This window comes from Apium graveolens, chromosome 4, assembly GCF_009905375.1.
Source record: "Apium graveolens cultivar Ventura chromosome 4, ASM990537v1, whole genome shotgun sequence".
Taxonomy (NCBI): Eukaryota; Viridiplantae; Streptophyta; class Magnoliopsida; order Apiales; family Apiaceae; genus Apium; species Apium graveolens.
In genome coordinates, this window is record NC_133650.1 from 95,483,451 (window position 1) to 95,499,345 (window position 15,895).

Here is a 15,895-nt window from a genome sequence, read left to right on the forward strand (position 1 = left end):
CTTAGTATTATTATTTATTATTATTTGCATTACTTTATATGTTTATTAATCAGTCATAATCTATTTAAAATTAAACCCTACAAAAATACCCAAAACATTCCCTATAGGCAGTGTAATAAGAAAGGGAAAGAACTTTGACTTATCTAGTTATTTTTAAGCAAGATATATTTATATGGAGTCCAGATTTACATACCACACCATATTATAAATGACACAAGGAGGGTGAATCAATTATGTTTAGACATCGCTACTATGCTAAATTAGTAGGATTTCTTGTTTATTTTTCTTTACATGTATGAGACATGTATGTTTAATAGGCTGACCACGAACCATGCAACTATGTGTGTAACATCAAAATTTGGCAAAATAAAATTATGGGTTGTGGGACTTGTGGCAAATTCAAAGATTCCGCAGGTAAGACAATAAGCAAAGAGAAAGCACTCGACACACACACACATCACATATGAGCCCCAAAAAAAGTAAACTACTAAATCGATAGTGCTATATTTGAACTCAATTCTAGTATAATTGTAAAAAAAAACACGTCTCAATCATATATACAGGTAAAATTTTACTAGCACATGAGCCACATTTCTATTATTGTGTAATGATAGCTTTGATAAATTTTTGGCTTGGTAACCAAAAGTGTTGATTGGTTCACTGAATTATGACTAGTTTTAGATTAAAATGAACCGAAACTCCTAACCACGCTGTCGCTGACAATGGAACAGTTTTTGATAGATGAATAATTTTATTTATAAATAATAGAAGTACAAAAACATAGGGCACGTCCCATAGAAGAAACAGCTGAGCACAAGAAGAGCAGAAGCTACTATTAACAGAAGCTTATGTAAAAGAATTCCGGCAAAGAACGACTACTGGGCAAACGACATTGGAACCGAAGTTATGCATGAACTTGGCCCCCATTAATACACGAGCTTAAACTATAAAGCATTAAATTACACAACCCAAGAGCTTGCATAGATTTATATATGGTATCATATAAAGTTAATACACAAGAATCTCACATTTTCTCATTTATGAGATACCATTCAAGAAGCAAGGCTACATACTATGAAAACATGATGATTGCAAGTAAACAATGACCTAATACTATCAGAACCATAAACCCTGCTTTTGTTTGCTGTTTGGGAGTAACGAAATTTAATACCTCTCAACTTTAGACTTCAGTACCCTGAAGAAGGGGAGATCTGTGCCCATCGGTGTTTTCAGTAATTCGGATTGGCGACAAAGCAGGATCACGATAAGCAGTGACAAGTTTTTCATAAAAAGCATCCATTGTACCTTCATTCAGATCATCTTTGTCTTTCTTTATCAGACACTGCGAGACATGAGTACAATACAGATAAATTTTAGCTGAACAAACAGCCATTTGTATCCCCCTGCCCCCTCCCCCCAATTATAAAAGAACAACAAACTATAAACATACACATCAAGTAAACATTTGTGTGTTGTTAATGGAGAAAAAGTAGATGTACTATATGATAGTGATATATACATTGAAAATTCAAAAGTTCTATCCATCAAATTATTTACAATAGCTTGTTAAGTTTCATATTATTATACCAACTACTGAGTACATAGAACTTACATGGTGTGATTTCGAGAACCTGTGTTCTTTCCAGCAATCGAATTTCACTAATTTTATATTTTGTAAGCACTAAAAAAAATTCCAAATGAATATGAAACTATGTTAGCATATTAAATTTCACTGGGTGGTAATCTGAAAAGTTTGTAAGAGATTGAAAAGATTGAAAACTAGGTGGTTAGAGTATTATATTTGTATCACTCTGTACGTTCAAGTATTTGGATGTCGAAATAATAGTGGATGCTTCTGGGGGAAAGAACGAGCTGAGCAATTCAATTTCCCGTTATTGTCTATAGTTATATTTTATTTTCTTATCTTATTGTTTCCTACACTCTTTCCTCCTTTATATGTGTGGGGGCAGGTGGAGGGGGAAGGGTGTTGATAAGTGAGAGTTTTCCAGGTTCCACTGTTAATTCCTAAGAATTTTCAGAGAGCTTTTGTGATAATCATCTCTAAGCTCCTTGGTCCTTCCACAGCCTATTTGTCAAATTACCTAGGAGCATGTTGTCTTCCGACATCTTTTGTACATGCGTACTGTTATGCCACGTTTTGGCATGACAAATACTTTTTAATAATTCCGTAATTTGTTAATTATTAATTACAGCTAATAATTAATTGCTTAAGCCCCAAGTTATCCTCTCTCCGAAACGAGGAAAGAATCAATCTCAATAAATCAATAACGGAAAATATCTCTCAACGATATTCTTCAAATCAGGAAGATATCACAACGCTCAGATTAAATCAGATAAAATCGGTAATTACCACATTAATGAAACTTATCCTTAAAGTCTCTTAGGGATAAGCCCAAATTTCACAGAACTGCGTAGGCTTGATCCAATATAAATTGGTACGCAGGCATCTTGGCAAAAGGGATCCGATACAACGAGACAAATCGAGACACCTCCCAAGTCCAGCCCCTCTTTTTCATAAACCCTAATCTCACAACTACACACAAATCGCTCTAATATTCCAGCAACCCTCCGATTTCGTGTTGTTACGAAATTCCTCCAACAACATTTGGCGCTAGAAGGAGGGGTTATTATTCGAGGAGGACGAATAATATTACAAAACTCGTGGGTTTATGGTTCATCCATACAATGGGGGATCGATAGTCAATTACCGATGGTAAAAAAAAAAGGGGCTCGTGGCAGATATATCCTATATGGATGTACAATAACACACAATTCAGCGGAGTCCAGGCGGTGCAATATGGTGCAGCAAAGGCAGTCTCATGATGAATAACAAGACCCAGCGGCGGCATGCAAACTTGGCGAAAAAAATAATATTTAACATGGAGCGACCCGTGGCATTTAAGAAAACCCAACGATCAGGCGTTTGTAGTCACACGCGGACGGACATGTTAAGGTAATATACACGCGCGGACAAGGAGAAATAAAAAAAAGGGAAGCAACCATGGAGTAAAAAGAATGACGAATGAACATGTCATGTTGAGATTGTGGGGCCAGCAGGAAAAAGAAGACAAACAACTTGAGGAAGACTGAAACGCACCATAGAAAAATGGTGACACTCGGAAATTCACAGCCTGTTAGAAGCGGAAAATAAAGATAAGATTTTTCTTCTCCTGATTTATTTCTGCAAATTTATTATTACGTGATGAATGCATAGATATTATGTTTTTCTTCTAATTTTTTATAAGAAAAATATTTAGTGATAAAATTCGTGCGAGTCACATATTTTTATGATTGTAAAATTATTGCGTCATCTTAATTTTGGACGACACACATATTTTGGGAAAAAATCGTACGAGATATTTATTTGAGAGAATTGTGGATTTTTAGAAGATCGTACGAGCTGCATCTTTTGGAAAAATAAATTATATATGCGAGATGCATAATTTTGGGAAAATATTTAAGAAAGAGCATTATTTTTGGGAAAAATAAATATCGTGACAATTTTAAATTGGCATATTTATTATGTTTGAATTGCGTTTAAAATATTTTGCATATACTGTCGCGATAATACATATATGTCGAAAAATATTTTCAAACTTGTGAATGGGAATTGCTATGTTTGGTAGCTGAGACAACCACTTGGAATGATATACACTACCGATTGTGAACTTGTATTGTTGACACCTTACGCCTAGATAGGCAGAAAGATTACAAACGGAAAGATTGAAGGTATGAGCTCACCTTATCTCAAGTATGGAAAGAGATTCAAGGTGCGAGCTCACCTTATCTTAAGTACAGAAAGAGATTGAAGGTCGGGAGTTCCGCCTTATCTTTTGCTGAAGGCATGTTTGTTGATCTTGTTACATTCATATAATACTAGCAGTTCACCTCAATAATACAATTTTACAATCGGCTGTTATATCTATCTTGAAGTGTGTACGTCAAGGTCCAACTTAACATCATTGTTCGCAATGGATTTATAAATTTGTGCTCGCACAACCACAAACAAGGGAAATATGTATCTTTTTCGGATCTTGCATGGTCTCGCACGTGCATTCGCATAATTGTTTTGAGCACGAAGGTGCTCTATGTTATTTACTAAACTCCGATTTTTAGTTGTTTCAGCGATTGAAGAATATTTAGTTCTCCACTGCAGCAAGCTACACTGAAGAACTGGGGGGTAGTTGTTATGCCACGTTTTGGCATGACAAATACTTTTTAATAATTCCGTAATTTGTTAATTATTAATTACAGCTAATAATTAATTGCTTAAGCCCCAAGTTATCCTCTCTCCGAAACGAGGAAAGAATCAATCTCAATAAATCAATAACGGAAAATATCTCTCAACGATATTCTTCAAATCAGGAAGATATCACAACGCTCAGATTAAATCAGATAAAATCGGTAATTACCACATTAATGAAACTTATCCCTAAAGTCTCTTAGGGATAAGCCCAAATTTCACAGAACTGCGTAGGCTTGATCCAATATAAATTGGTACGCAGGCATCTTGGCAAAAGGGATCCGATACAACGAGACAAATCGAGACACCTCCCAAGTCCAGCCCCTCTTTTTCATAAACCCTAATCTCACAACTACACACAAATCGCTCTAATATTCCAGCAACCCTCCGATTTCGTGTTGTTACGAAATTCCTCCAACAACACGTACCATCATACCTTAGAGATCATGAAGGTTGCATTACTTTAAAATATAAGAAAGTTGAATAGTTGATAATATGTTAATCAACTGGAAAGAATTAAGAGATACAACTAGAAGCCTCAGTTTTTGGAAAGTTTTCCATTAGCTGCTTGACTGAGCATGAGACTGACAAAGAGTTCTACATAAATTGAGTACATCTCTTAATGTTTGCAACTTCTTGGAAATTGCAAAAAGTTATATGCAGCTCCCGAGTAGGCGCACAAGTAGCCAATTGTTAATTTAAGCAAGTTTGTTGGTACACATGGTGGATGTGCAAAAAAATCACAGTTGATATAAGTATATATTCCACTGCATGGGATCCATACCTGGGGTAAGAGAAGGGGAAAAAGAACTAAGAAACAGATAGGAACAACCCACTCAAGGGATGCAAGAATAATTGAATGTATAGGTTTGGTAGGCACAAGATTTCTTTGCAGGTGCCATATGAGTAAAGGACAAAAGGTGGTGATTTGTGCAAGGTTTTAATACCCTTTATGCGTAGAGTTTGATAGATAGAAATCTCTGGAAGTTGAATCGTGAATAGATATATCTCTTATTTTAATTACTAAATAGCAGGTGCCAGTGAAACTAACCTTAGCTCAAGTCTCGCTACATTAGATTTAATATGTAAGATGTATACAGTGAGAGGATGCATTTTTATGTCAGTCGTATACAATGAGAGCATGCATATTTATGTTAATCATCAAGGTGTGTCAACGTACCTCAGCAGCATAGGAATTGAACATCGGAAGGAACCTTTTACGGCAATAGTTGTTGAATAAGAGAGTCATGACTGGAAGGGGAATCATAAAGCCCGAAGCCAGGGGAATTTTTTTTAGCCCAAATATACCGAAGGCAATAATGTGCATCAGTACCAAGGAAAAAATGGTCGAATTGTGTACTATCGGCCAAAACTTCCCATTAGTCTCGTACTTCGGAGAATATACGGTCAAAAGCTGCAGGCAGAACAGACATATAATGATTAATACACATTTTTTGCAAATATATCAGGGAGCATTATTAATGTAGGGGGGGGGGGGCTTCTTGAAGGAACAATAATACAATTTACAAAGAAAAGTTACAGATCCTAACAAAAATATAGGCTAAATTTCATAAAGAGGCAATAAAGATAATACATACATCAAAGGTTCTCCTCAAAAATAATTTTAAAGAATTCACTGTATCAATCAGAATGCATTTATTGCAATAAAGCAATGACAGAATAGCTTGACAATCTGATATGGGTCTATTATAGGTTACAAGATTTGCAATATAATTTACCAGAAGTATGACCTCTGCTAGACTGCTTACGCCACTAAAAAAGACAATTGAGAAGAAAGAAAGGAAAAAGTTAAGATACACTTCCGTCGTTCCTACACAAGTAATGTCATGGTAAAGTTTACTTATTCAGCAGGAAAAGAAGAAACATGTACTAACCTGATTGCGGAAAACGATGTAACCCAGACAGAAGTAAACCAGGATAAATGGCAGAATTAGCGGAGCAAGGAAAAAATATGTTATACCAAGAAGTCCAAAAAAAAGAATTTTGGGTATTTCGCGATGGTATAGAACTGAAGGGACCTCTAAGTGATCATCGGATCGGCCTAGAATATTCCTTTCGATAAAACTCCAAATAAGTTGCATTAATTGAACTAGTTCTGAAGATGTACTTGTCCAGCCTGATGTCACAACATATGCAATAAAGAACTCCGCCTATAGAGGAACAATAAATTCTTTTTAGTAGCATACAGGTCATAACGCACTTAAAAGTCATACTGCTCGAGTTATATTTATTAAAAGAGAATAAGTATTTCATTGCTTTGGACCAGCGTTCGAATCCACGAAAGCCTTATTGCTTTGCCTGATTTATCATATCAATTGTCCTACAACCAAACCCAGATTTGGGTAAGACATTTTTTTTATGTTTGTTAATTTACTTGTAGCCATGTATGGCCACTTGCAGTAAATTTCTGGGATTACCAGTTAAATATTTGTACAGAGCTTTACATCTCATCAACATTACAAGAACCAGATATCACCCTAAGTTGGATTTCAAATATGTGAATGAGAGAAATTCTGACCCCAAAACATATTCAGCACAAGAAAATAGATATTATATGGTCTACAGTACCAGTTATAACAATGTATATTATTATTATTCTATTGAGTCTAAAATTCGTCTAAAGTACAATAAACTCTTTAGTTAACACTTACTATTTCTGTTACTAGTTAATGGTCATATGTCCAATGATAAACAGATTAAGTGGACTTCTGAAGACTGAAGGAATATGACTTCGTGAAGTAAGTGGATCTTAGCTACTTCTGCTGAAGAAGTACGCACTTATAAAAATTTAATAAACGAATGTAAAGCTATAGGTCATGGCCTCTCATCTAGCCAAGGATAATTTAACTATTAATGTTACATCATCAAAGACCTCCCTTAAATTAAATGGTTGCATACAGATTTTAATGCAAGGGGAAATATACAACCTTACTAGTTTTAGTACTGAGGGGTCTATGATTCATGAATTCTTGTAATGAAAGTAAATGTTAGTGTGAACTGTGAAGTAGGAGCTTTGATCTTCTTTGGCTGAAGTTAAGCCATATTACCACTATACAAAGTAGGAAAGGTTAATTTATCGAATATTTATTTTGCTAAATATTTATTGAAATATACAATATATAGTATACAAGTTCTGTAAAATCTAGTTCAAGCTTTTCAAATCAGCATATACCTGCCCTGGAACTGCAACAGCTAATACATTGGGAATGTTTTTAAGCTCCAGAAAGACAGTAGTCTGGTAAAGAATAGATCCTGACAGGACATTTACGAAGAACACATTCCATATGGTAAACCAGAGTACCTTATAGCATGCACTCTTCTCTATCTGACTGCGGGCAATATATCCTTGAATAGAGGAGAGCATTATCATGGTGGGAGGCACAAAATACAGAAACATCTGCAGAATAAGACTAGGCAGATATCCTGTAATAACTTGACTGACAAGTTTCCTGTATATCACAAAATAAAATTGTTTAGACTTTCCAACCAGTAAGGCTATGAACAATAAATTATTTGAACCTTGCAAGTATGTCATGACACGAAGTCCTAACTATTGAGAATAAGTATCCTGAGGTAAGCTCTGATATGACACAACTATGCATATTATCACACATGAACTGCCCTAAATAAAGCAGTTTGTTTGTTACATTGTAAATTAGTAAAACTAATTACTTTATTTTACCATTAATTTCAGTTAATTTTTCTAAAAAGATAATAATTTCCATTCTTAATTTTAATTGTTACACACAAAAATATTTATACATATTTATTTTTCAGGAACTGAAATATTTTAAGTTTTTTCTAACATTTGGTATAAAAATTTTGATTAAAAACTTTTATTTGAAATAAAAGTAAATTACTTGATGAACAATATATGTCACGTAAAAAATTTACTATCATGTTTAAATAATAACTACAAATAATGGTCAATCACGAGAAAAATTGATATAACAATAAATAAAACATGAAATAAAATAATTTAATACATTTTTTTATCGTTCTATAACACTTGAACAAGTAAACTCAATAAACAAACTGTTATACGACAGCTTTGCCTCAGGTAACTTTCCTGAGGTAAGCTCAGGATCCTTGTTCTCATTACTATCTATATGGTAAGTGGCAACATAGATAAGAGCCTTATAAGCCTTAAAATGATCAGATTTAAGAATAACATTTGATATGGGACTATGGAGCTCGTGCCAAAAGTGCGCAAAATATTTAAGGTCTGAACACTTACATACTCAGTATGCCTTTCAGAAAAGGGAACCAAGTCTCCAACTGATTTAAATGAGTAAGACTTTGTACCAAAAGAACAGGTCCGAAGAACAAAACCGTAAGAATAATGCATCCAACAATAGCCATATATTTGGAAATCCATATTCTCATGAATGAAGCAGAAAAGAAGGGCCAATACACATCTTGGGGCTCAGGGGCAGACTCAGTATTCCACTCTGTAGGATTTGCACCTTGTTTGATACGTAAAGCTATTGCTGCACCAAATCGTGATTTGAAAGAAACAAATGCAGCCGGAACTTCCTATAATTAATACAACAATAGCTAAATGGTAGGGCATGTGAAACCTAAATAACCATCCTAAGTTCTTGTATATATGTGGAAATTTTGTGTGTTCTAAAGAGAATATTGTGAATCAGACCTGTAATAGAGTATCACTTTTAAGTTATAACAGCTTAAAGTGAAACTTAGTAATTTAGCAAAAAAAAAAGTGAAACTTAGTACCTTTTTTTACATCATATATGCAGTAAAATAGGTATTTATATTAACAATGTTGAAACTTGGCCAGAACTACCATGTACATTTGCTATATGAATTTATAAGTCCAGTTGCTACCTTTCTAATTTGGCCAAAATCGTATACTGTGTTTCGAAAACTTAAAGTACATTACCTGTCCAGTTATTAAAGCTTGCTCCATTCTGACACTTTCTAACAGAAATTCACGTTTCTTTTCATATTGATCAAAAAGATCAACATTACGACCTAAAAAGCTAGCACGGCCAACCTTTTGTTGAGTAGACCTCCTTGATTTCATATGAAGAAGCCTTCTAGACAAATTATCTGCATCGCTCTAAGAAAATAACAGTTTTTGAGTTGTAGGGTACAGAAGAACAAAAAAGAAGACAACAAAATTAAAGTCTAGAAACATAAACTTTAATTGAAGGTTGGAGTTATGACATCTGAAGTTGTACATTATATAAGAATATGATACAAAGTCACAAACTTTACAGCCTTCAAAAAACAAATTTGACTAGCTTCTACACCATAGAACCTCATAGAAATGATATAAGTTTTTTGGATACATACTGAGATTCTGTGGGCGATAATCTTTTCAGAAAGATAGTGATTAATGATGGAAAGAGAGAGATTAGAAGAACTAGTCCCAATCCAATATTCTACTAATGATGCTGTCTCAAGTTGTATGCCAAATATATTGTCATAGTGTTTTTACCTATCGCTGGAATGTCAACCATTGTCTGTGTCAGCATTGAGTCCTAAAAAGTTATTCTGTGGTTTGTTTTAACTAATTAGTTAGATAGGCAAACGTTCCTGGGAGTATTATAGGGTTTATAAATTAGCTACAGCTTATAGTAGCCTGAGATTTTATCTAAACATATTGATGCAAATATGCAATTGTCAGAGTTGAACCATGTGTAAAAAATAGCCTTAGTCCACTGCACCACTGGTATTTCCATATACAAGTTGTAAACTGTTACTTGGTGCATATTAAAATCTAATATGTGGTGTAGGGTAAGACATTGGGGGTGTATGCTATTTACTCTCTTAATTCTCTGGAACTTCTTCCTCACGCTCTGAATTCCGCTTTACTGTTTCTCAGGTTTCAGCTTTGCAACTCGTAAGAATATCCTTTCAGATTTCATCATGTATTTTTATGTTAATGAAGGGGATATTTTTAGAAGAATGGCTTTTAATAATACACAGGTAACCTACTCTTGATGGTTATCACTAAATATTTAGACAATGTAATTTTATATGGTTTATGCTGCCCAGGCTAACTGCAAGTTATTAAAAGAATTCCAGAGATTATTACCACAACTGTTCTGAAATGGGTTTTGTTGTCTCTTTATTTCTTAGTTGAGATATAGTTTCCAATTAAATTCCTAATAGACCTCCTGAACATATCCAGAGAGTTTCAGCTAAAATTCTGGTTTGTGTCTTGTCCTTGTAATTGCTCAATCTTTAAATTGTTCTTGTGGACTAACATAATTTTAAGGCATTATCTTCAAAACATTTCTAAATAGTAAAGCAAGGTCATGCATAATGTAACAAAGATCGTAGAAGATAACATTGCACAGGCACAGTAACTAGGAGAAGCTTACAATTAACTTTTGAAGTTTACTTGTTCGGCGAACTATAATGTGTGAAAGATATGTATCGGGGTAGTTCAGCGTGAAGAAGTTCTCAACACTTTCACTGAAACTGATTTCCGACGACACAGGAATACTTCGAACCAATACAGTAAACTGATGCAGCTTGGGCTCAGATGAATAGAAGCAAGTTATTCGTTTCGATGAGATGTACTTGAACTCCTGCATGTAACATATTTAGGATCTTCCCAGAAAATTCTGAGGTTTCTTTTCTCCCTCAAATAAACCGTTAAAAAGTGATGGCGATATACTTACTGAGTAAAGAAGATAGCAGACAAATCCCGTGAAGATATAAGCAACAGAGAAGTGAATCCATAACCTTCAGAGAGGCTAAAACAGTTTCAGGGTCTCTTCACAAAAGTTAGCTAGAAGCCATTTTCAAACGATTTAATCAGTATCAGCAACTTCATATTTCCATGAATCAAATTAAGTAAATTAAATCACAAACGACATCTTCTAATACCAATGTGAGCATTTATGCAGCATGTATAAGTAATTAAAATGTGGGTGAATTCAGATTTAATTAAGTAGGATCCTTGCAAAAGACAAACACTATATTTAGCTATCATGTCAAAAAAGGACTCCTATCAAGGAAAAACTTTATTACTATCCCACTGTGTAATCAGGTAACATAGTTGGGGGGAGGGGTGTTCAGTAGGAAAAAAAATATTCAGCCTACAATCTGATGGCCAGACTAGCTTCTGAAAGGAAAATGATTGAAGACCTAAAAGATTTTCGATTCTAATTTTTCTTACAGAGTGTTCATCTACAAAGCTAATACATCTGACATCTAATTTAAGTTTGTGGCAATATTCATGTATATTTTTAACTTAAATTTGGGAGTATCTAGAATAGTTGAGAAAGTAAATAGCTTTTCAAGCAAAATTGGTACAATCTAGTCATCAATCAACACAAAGTTCCTAGATAAGCATTGACTAATGACTATATTATTGTTTAAATCGAAAGTTCTTTTAATGGGATCCCATATCCTGTGTAAAGATCAGAATTCCTCCTACATTCACATATGTCCTTTATATCTCCCCTTCTGTTCTCACAAATTTCATCCTAACCTTAAAAATCCAATTCGTATGTTTCTACCATGCATCCTGTTACACAAAACAATAAAGAAAAATACTCCTGTACCCCCCCCCTCTTCCTTCATGGTGGGAGACCTTGTCTTAACAAGTAACGTTTTACCAGAGCATAACCACTCTAAGTTACCCAGACTCGGGTACGGGTGTCAAACACGGGTGTGGATCCAAGTGCCAGACCCTTAGTTTATACAAAATTAGGATTCGTGGATGTGGATCCAAAATCGGACACGGGTGCGGGGATTCGGCATATATCCTTCACATAAGTGAAATATACCTACTTTTTATACAATACATTTGTAAATTCTTGTCTTCTACCACATAAAGTAAATATTTACATAATTGGTTGTCATATATATAACATAAATTAAAAGGATAACATGAAAATAGTAATTTATATACATCCCTTCCTAGAATTAAGAGGATTAAGTTGTTGTGAGGCCTTTTAAATCATTTTGAACTAGATTTATTAAGGCCAAAGTGTCTTGTTTCCATATGAAGGATCCGACTCAGATCCCATACCTACACCCATGTCATGTCCGCTGGACACGGGTATGGAGGCAAAATGGAAGAGTCCGGGTAACTTAGTAACCACTCAACATAACAAATTTTCGCAGCTTGCAAAACTACCAATAAAGAACATACTAGATTGTATAACTATAACATTTCTGATATTATATGTTAAAACACCTACACATAATCCACATTCATCTACGGCTATCCCATTATCTTTTACATGGCTGAAACAACATTCATTTTTATTTTGTGCTATATAGCAATAAAGTAACCAATCACCTGTTTGATCCATCGTTGACATTTGAAATGCTAAATGATTCCAGAGACTTATTTGGCAGATCAAAGTCGGCCATAGTTAACTGATCCCCCAAGTAGTTGATAGGAATAAGAATGATCGCAATGATCATGGCAAAAGTAAACATTTTTATACTGCACAAGATAAAATACGATAATAAGATGACATCCTAGTTATAATATAGTAAATATTCAGACACTATACACTTTGAACGACTTTAAAAAACCCGAACTTCCTCTCCAAACAACTGGAACTAGATTCAAGGTACTCGTAAAAAAAATTGAGTACAGTTCTTTTAAAGGAGCCTGAGCTCATATACCAATGTCAGATATATTTGCCTGTCTCGATTTGTTTACATCCCTGATTATACCCCAAAAAATATTTCAAAGATAGTTGAAACTGTATTGTACCCTATTTCCAAAATGATACTCCTAAATCTGAAAAGTAAATCGATTTCATATCTGGGGTAGGTAAGAAAATAGTTCAAGGTTATTTTCTTCTATTAAACAAATGACATCAATAAATTGAGGTTGTCAAATCCAGTTGTTTGCAATTTCTATCCACATCGTGTGCCAATATAATCAATTTCCACCATGATGTTTAAGGTAAGTATACAATGTTGTCAACTTAATAACTAGTCCACTGTGAAGGACTAGTATTCTGCATACTTGCAGAAGTAATAACTAGGAGTTGGTCTTATTCACTAGTATCATAAGTAGCCCAAGTTGTAATATAATAAACGAAAACATTTCTATGCTCGAGAAATTCACATACATGGACAATGGCGTCTAAAAGCTGCAAAGACAAATTAGGCTGCACCTTTAATGCTTAAACAATGGATACTATATTTAAATGCAGCAAATTGACTTGAAGTCATGACCAAAAGTGCAGATGTGATTTAAATTGCAAACTCAAAGATTAATTAACTGTTTGGTTCAACAATGTTTATATAAACCAAAATCCCATGACAAAAGATATCCCATGGCCAGTACATATCTTTCCCACAGAGGAACAAATACTTGTCAAGTCATTGCTAGGAGAAGCAAACACTATTCAGATGCCTCGACGCCTTAGCATAAGGCAATAAGCAGTATCTTCATACTTAGCTTACGCCATGAACACCTAGGCAAAGCCTTGACAAGACGACACCTTGATAGGTATGTTAAGAGGTTGAAACGGGACCACATACACTAATTTAAAAATCCAATTATAAGTATTTTTCTCTACCATGAATAGGAAAATTAATTCTGTATGTAATTAGCTATGAAATATAAGTAAACCTGAATACAAATATACGCATAAAGATGACAGCGTCCAGTCCGGAGATTGATAAAAGTTCTTCTTCGGACGTCTCCCATGCCTTTCTCACCCAACTAGCAGAAGGCAATATCCTTTCAAAGTTGAAATTACTTGTCTGCAATTTCCCTTCAAGGACCAAACGCGGTGCATAAACACTAGCATTACCTGGTTGTTTCTTCAATACGGAATATAGGGTGAAAAACAAAAGGCAAAGGCCTAAATTGATCCCGACAGAAGTTAAAAGAGCAGACAGAATCATTCTTGCAAATTGGCAATATGATGATCATCAAAACAAAGTTTTCACCATCAACTGCAGAGGCATTAAATAAACACTTGAGAAAGCAAACAATCGAATAAAGTTCTTAGCAAAAGAAGCGAAATTATATCCATGGTCGACAGAATGAAAGTATGAATTCCACACTTTAAACCCCAAAAAATGGGGGTTTCGTTTCGAGTGAGTGGCGCCTATTATCACATTAGCGTAATATAAACCCTAATTAACAATCTGGATTTCAACAAATGATTTAAGTTGGTAATATGTACATGTAAAAAATTAACTGGAGCTGAACAAGCAGCAAATTAAAAACAAATTGAAAAATGATGTAAACATTAGAGTGATGTAAGTATGTTACAGCTGAATCATTCCTAAACATGTGAAGGCAATTCAGGCGCATATTCAACTACATAATCTATATGTATTTAAAAATAAAAAAAAAACATGGAAATGGAAATGGAGAAAGGACAAAGTTTATTTGGTAATTCAAACGGAAGATTAATAGTAACCTGAAGCATCAGGGGATTAATGATAGCTGAATAAGAGGCAAGAGAGCGAGTTATATATAAATTGAGTGATTTTTAGCTACTTATAATTGTGGGGAGCTTCCGAGCTGCCGCCAGAGTAGTTGTAGTAGTTTACACTCTTCCTGGAGGGCTAACAGGAGTTTTTGGGAACGGACAACTGCCAAAAATATTTTTTTTTTTAAGTTATAATAAGAATACCATTTTTTGGAGTTTATGGTCAAAAATACCCTTCTAATACCTATTTTACAAATAGGTAAATGTATTACACATCTGAAAAATGGGTATTACATAAAAGAAATAAATAAAAAAAAAGAATATAACAAGAACATGTGATACGCATGTCACAAATGCGTATCACCAGAATCAAATGGGTATACGCATTTTGTGAATATGTATCTCTTTTTTTTTAACTTTTTTTAATATGAATTAACCATTTTTAAAATACGTATTAGTAATACCCAACTGAAAAATGTGTATTAAACAGGTATTTTTGGCCAAAATTTTAAAAATATATATTTTTGTCACAAATTTTTAAAAAAAATGTATTTTTGTCATTTTTTCTTTGGGAACCGCAGAACCGAGATGCTGATATAAATGGACAAAATGTCATTCTGAAGGGTAATAAATGGACCAAAATGAAATGGTCCAAAATTGGCCCCACTAGAAAGTAAAAAATTGATCATACAGATTGGACCTTTGATTTGGAAGAGAAGGGGAACTGGCCACGGAATGGGCCGGGAAAAGATTTCCTTCTGTGAGAACTCCCCTGAGTCACTATTTTGGTGACAATGATCCAAAATATCATTTTAGGATAAAATAATCCCAAATATTACTGCAAAACAAAATCTCCGCCAATGTTTAGAATGTATGTGTAAACCACTGATGCGTGCTCTCTTTACTTTTTAATTAAGACAAAACGGTATTGGAAGTAGTGTTTTGATAGATAACGTTTTTCCAACTTCCTTTTTTTCCTTTTATTTATTTTTCTTTACCCGAAATGTTAGATAGTTTTATATTTTCAAGCTTAAAACTTTATTTTAAGGGGTGTTTTGTTTGTATTTTTTAATATATATAACCATTTTAATATTTTTAAAACCCAAATTTAAAATTGGTAAAATCTAAAATATTAAAAATAATTAATAATTATAGTTCGGTTTCAAGGGTTTAGGGCCGAAACCCTAGATTAAATTGGCCATAAACCCTAAAT

General features: G+C 34.1%; 1 protein-coding gene across 3 annotated transcripts; it reads right to left on the minus strand.

The window, feature by feature from the left end:
• Positions 1 to 981: 981 nt before the first annotated feature.
• Positions 982 to 14,829, minus strand: LOC141718434 (CSC1-like protein HYP1). 3 transcript variants are annotated; one of them, XM_074520815.1, is made up of 13 exons: positions 14,671 to 14,829; positions 14,053 to 14,197; positions 13,869 to 13,961; positions 12,573 to 12,722; positions 10,942 to 11,005; positions 10,639 to 10,848; positions 9,189 to 9,368; positions 8,523 to 8,821; positions 7,458 to 7,734; positions 6,160 to 6,435; positions 5,445 to 5,678; positions 1,613 to 1,681; positions 982 to 1,342 (listed from the first exon to the last, which is right to left on the minus strand). In XM_074520815.1, the coding sequence occupies exons 2-13, from the start codon at positions 14,172 to 14,174 to the stop codon at positions 1,181 to 1,183; spliced, it is 2,136 nt and encodes a 711-aa protein (XP_074376916.1). In that variant the 5' UTR covers positions 14,175 to 14,197; positions 14,671 to 14,829; the 3' UTR covers positions 982 to 1,180. The 3 variants fall into 3 exon arrangements, with proteins under 3 accessions (XP_074376916.1, XP_074376915.1, XP_074376917.1); XM_074520814.1 differs by having other exon boundaries at positions 13,869 to 14,197; XM_074520816.1 differs by lacking the exon at positions 1,613 to 1,681 and having other exon boundaries at positions 13,869 to 14,197.
• Between the last annotated feature and the right edge of the window lie 1,066 nt (positions 14,830 to 15,895).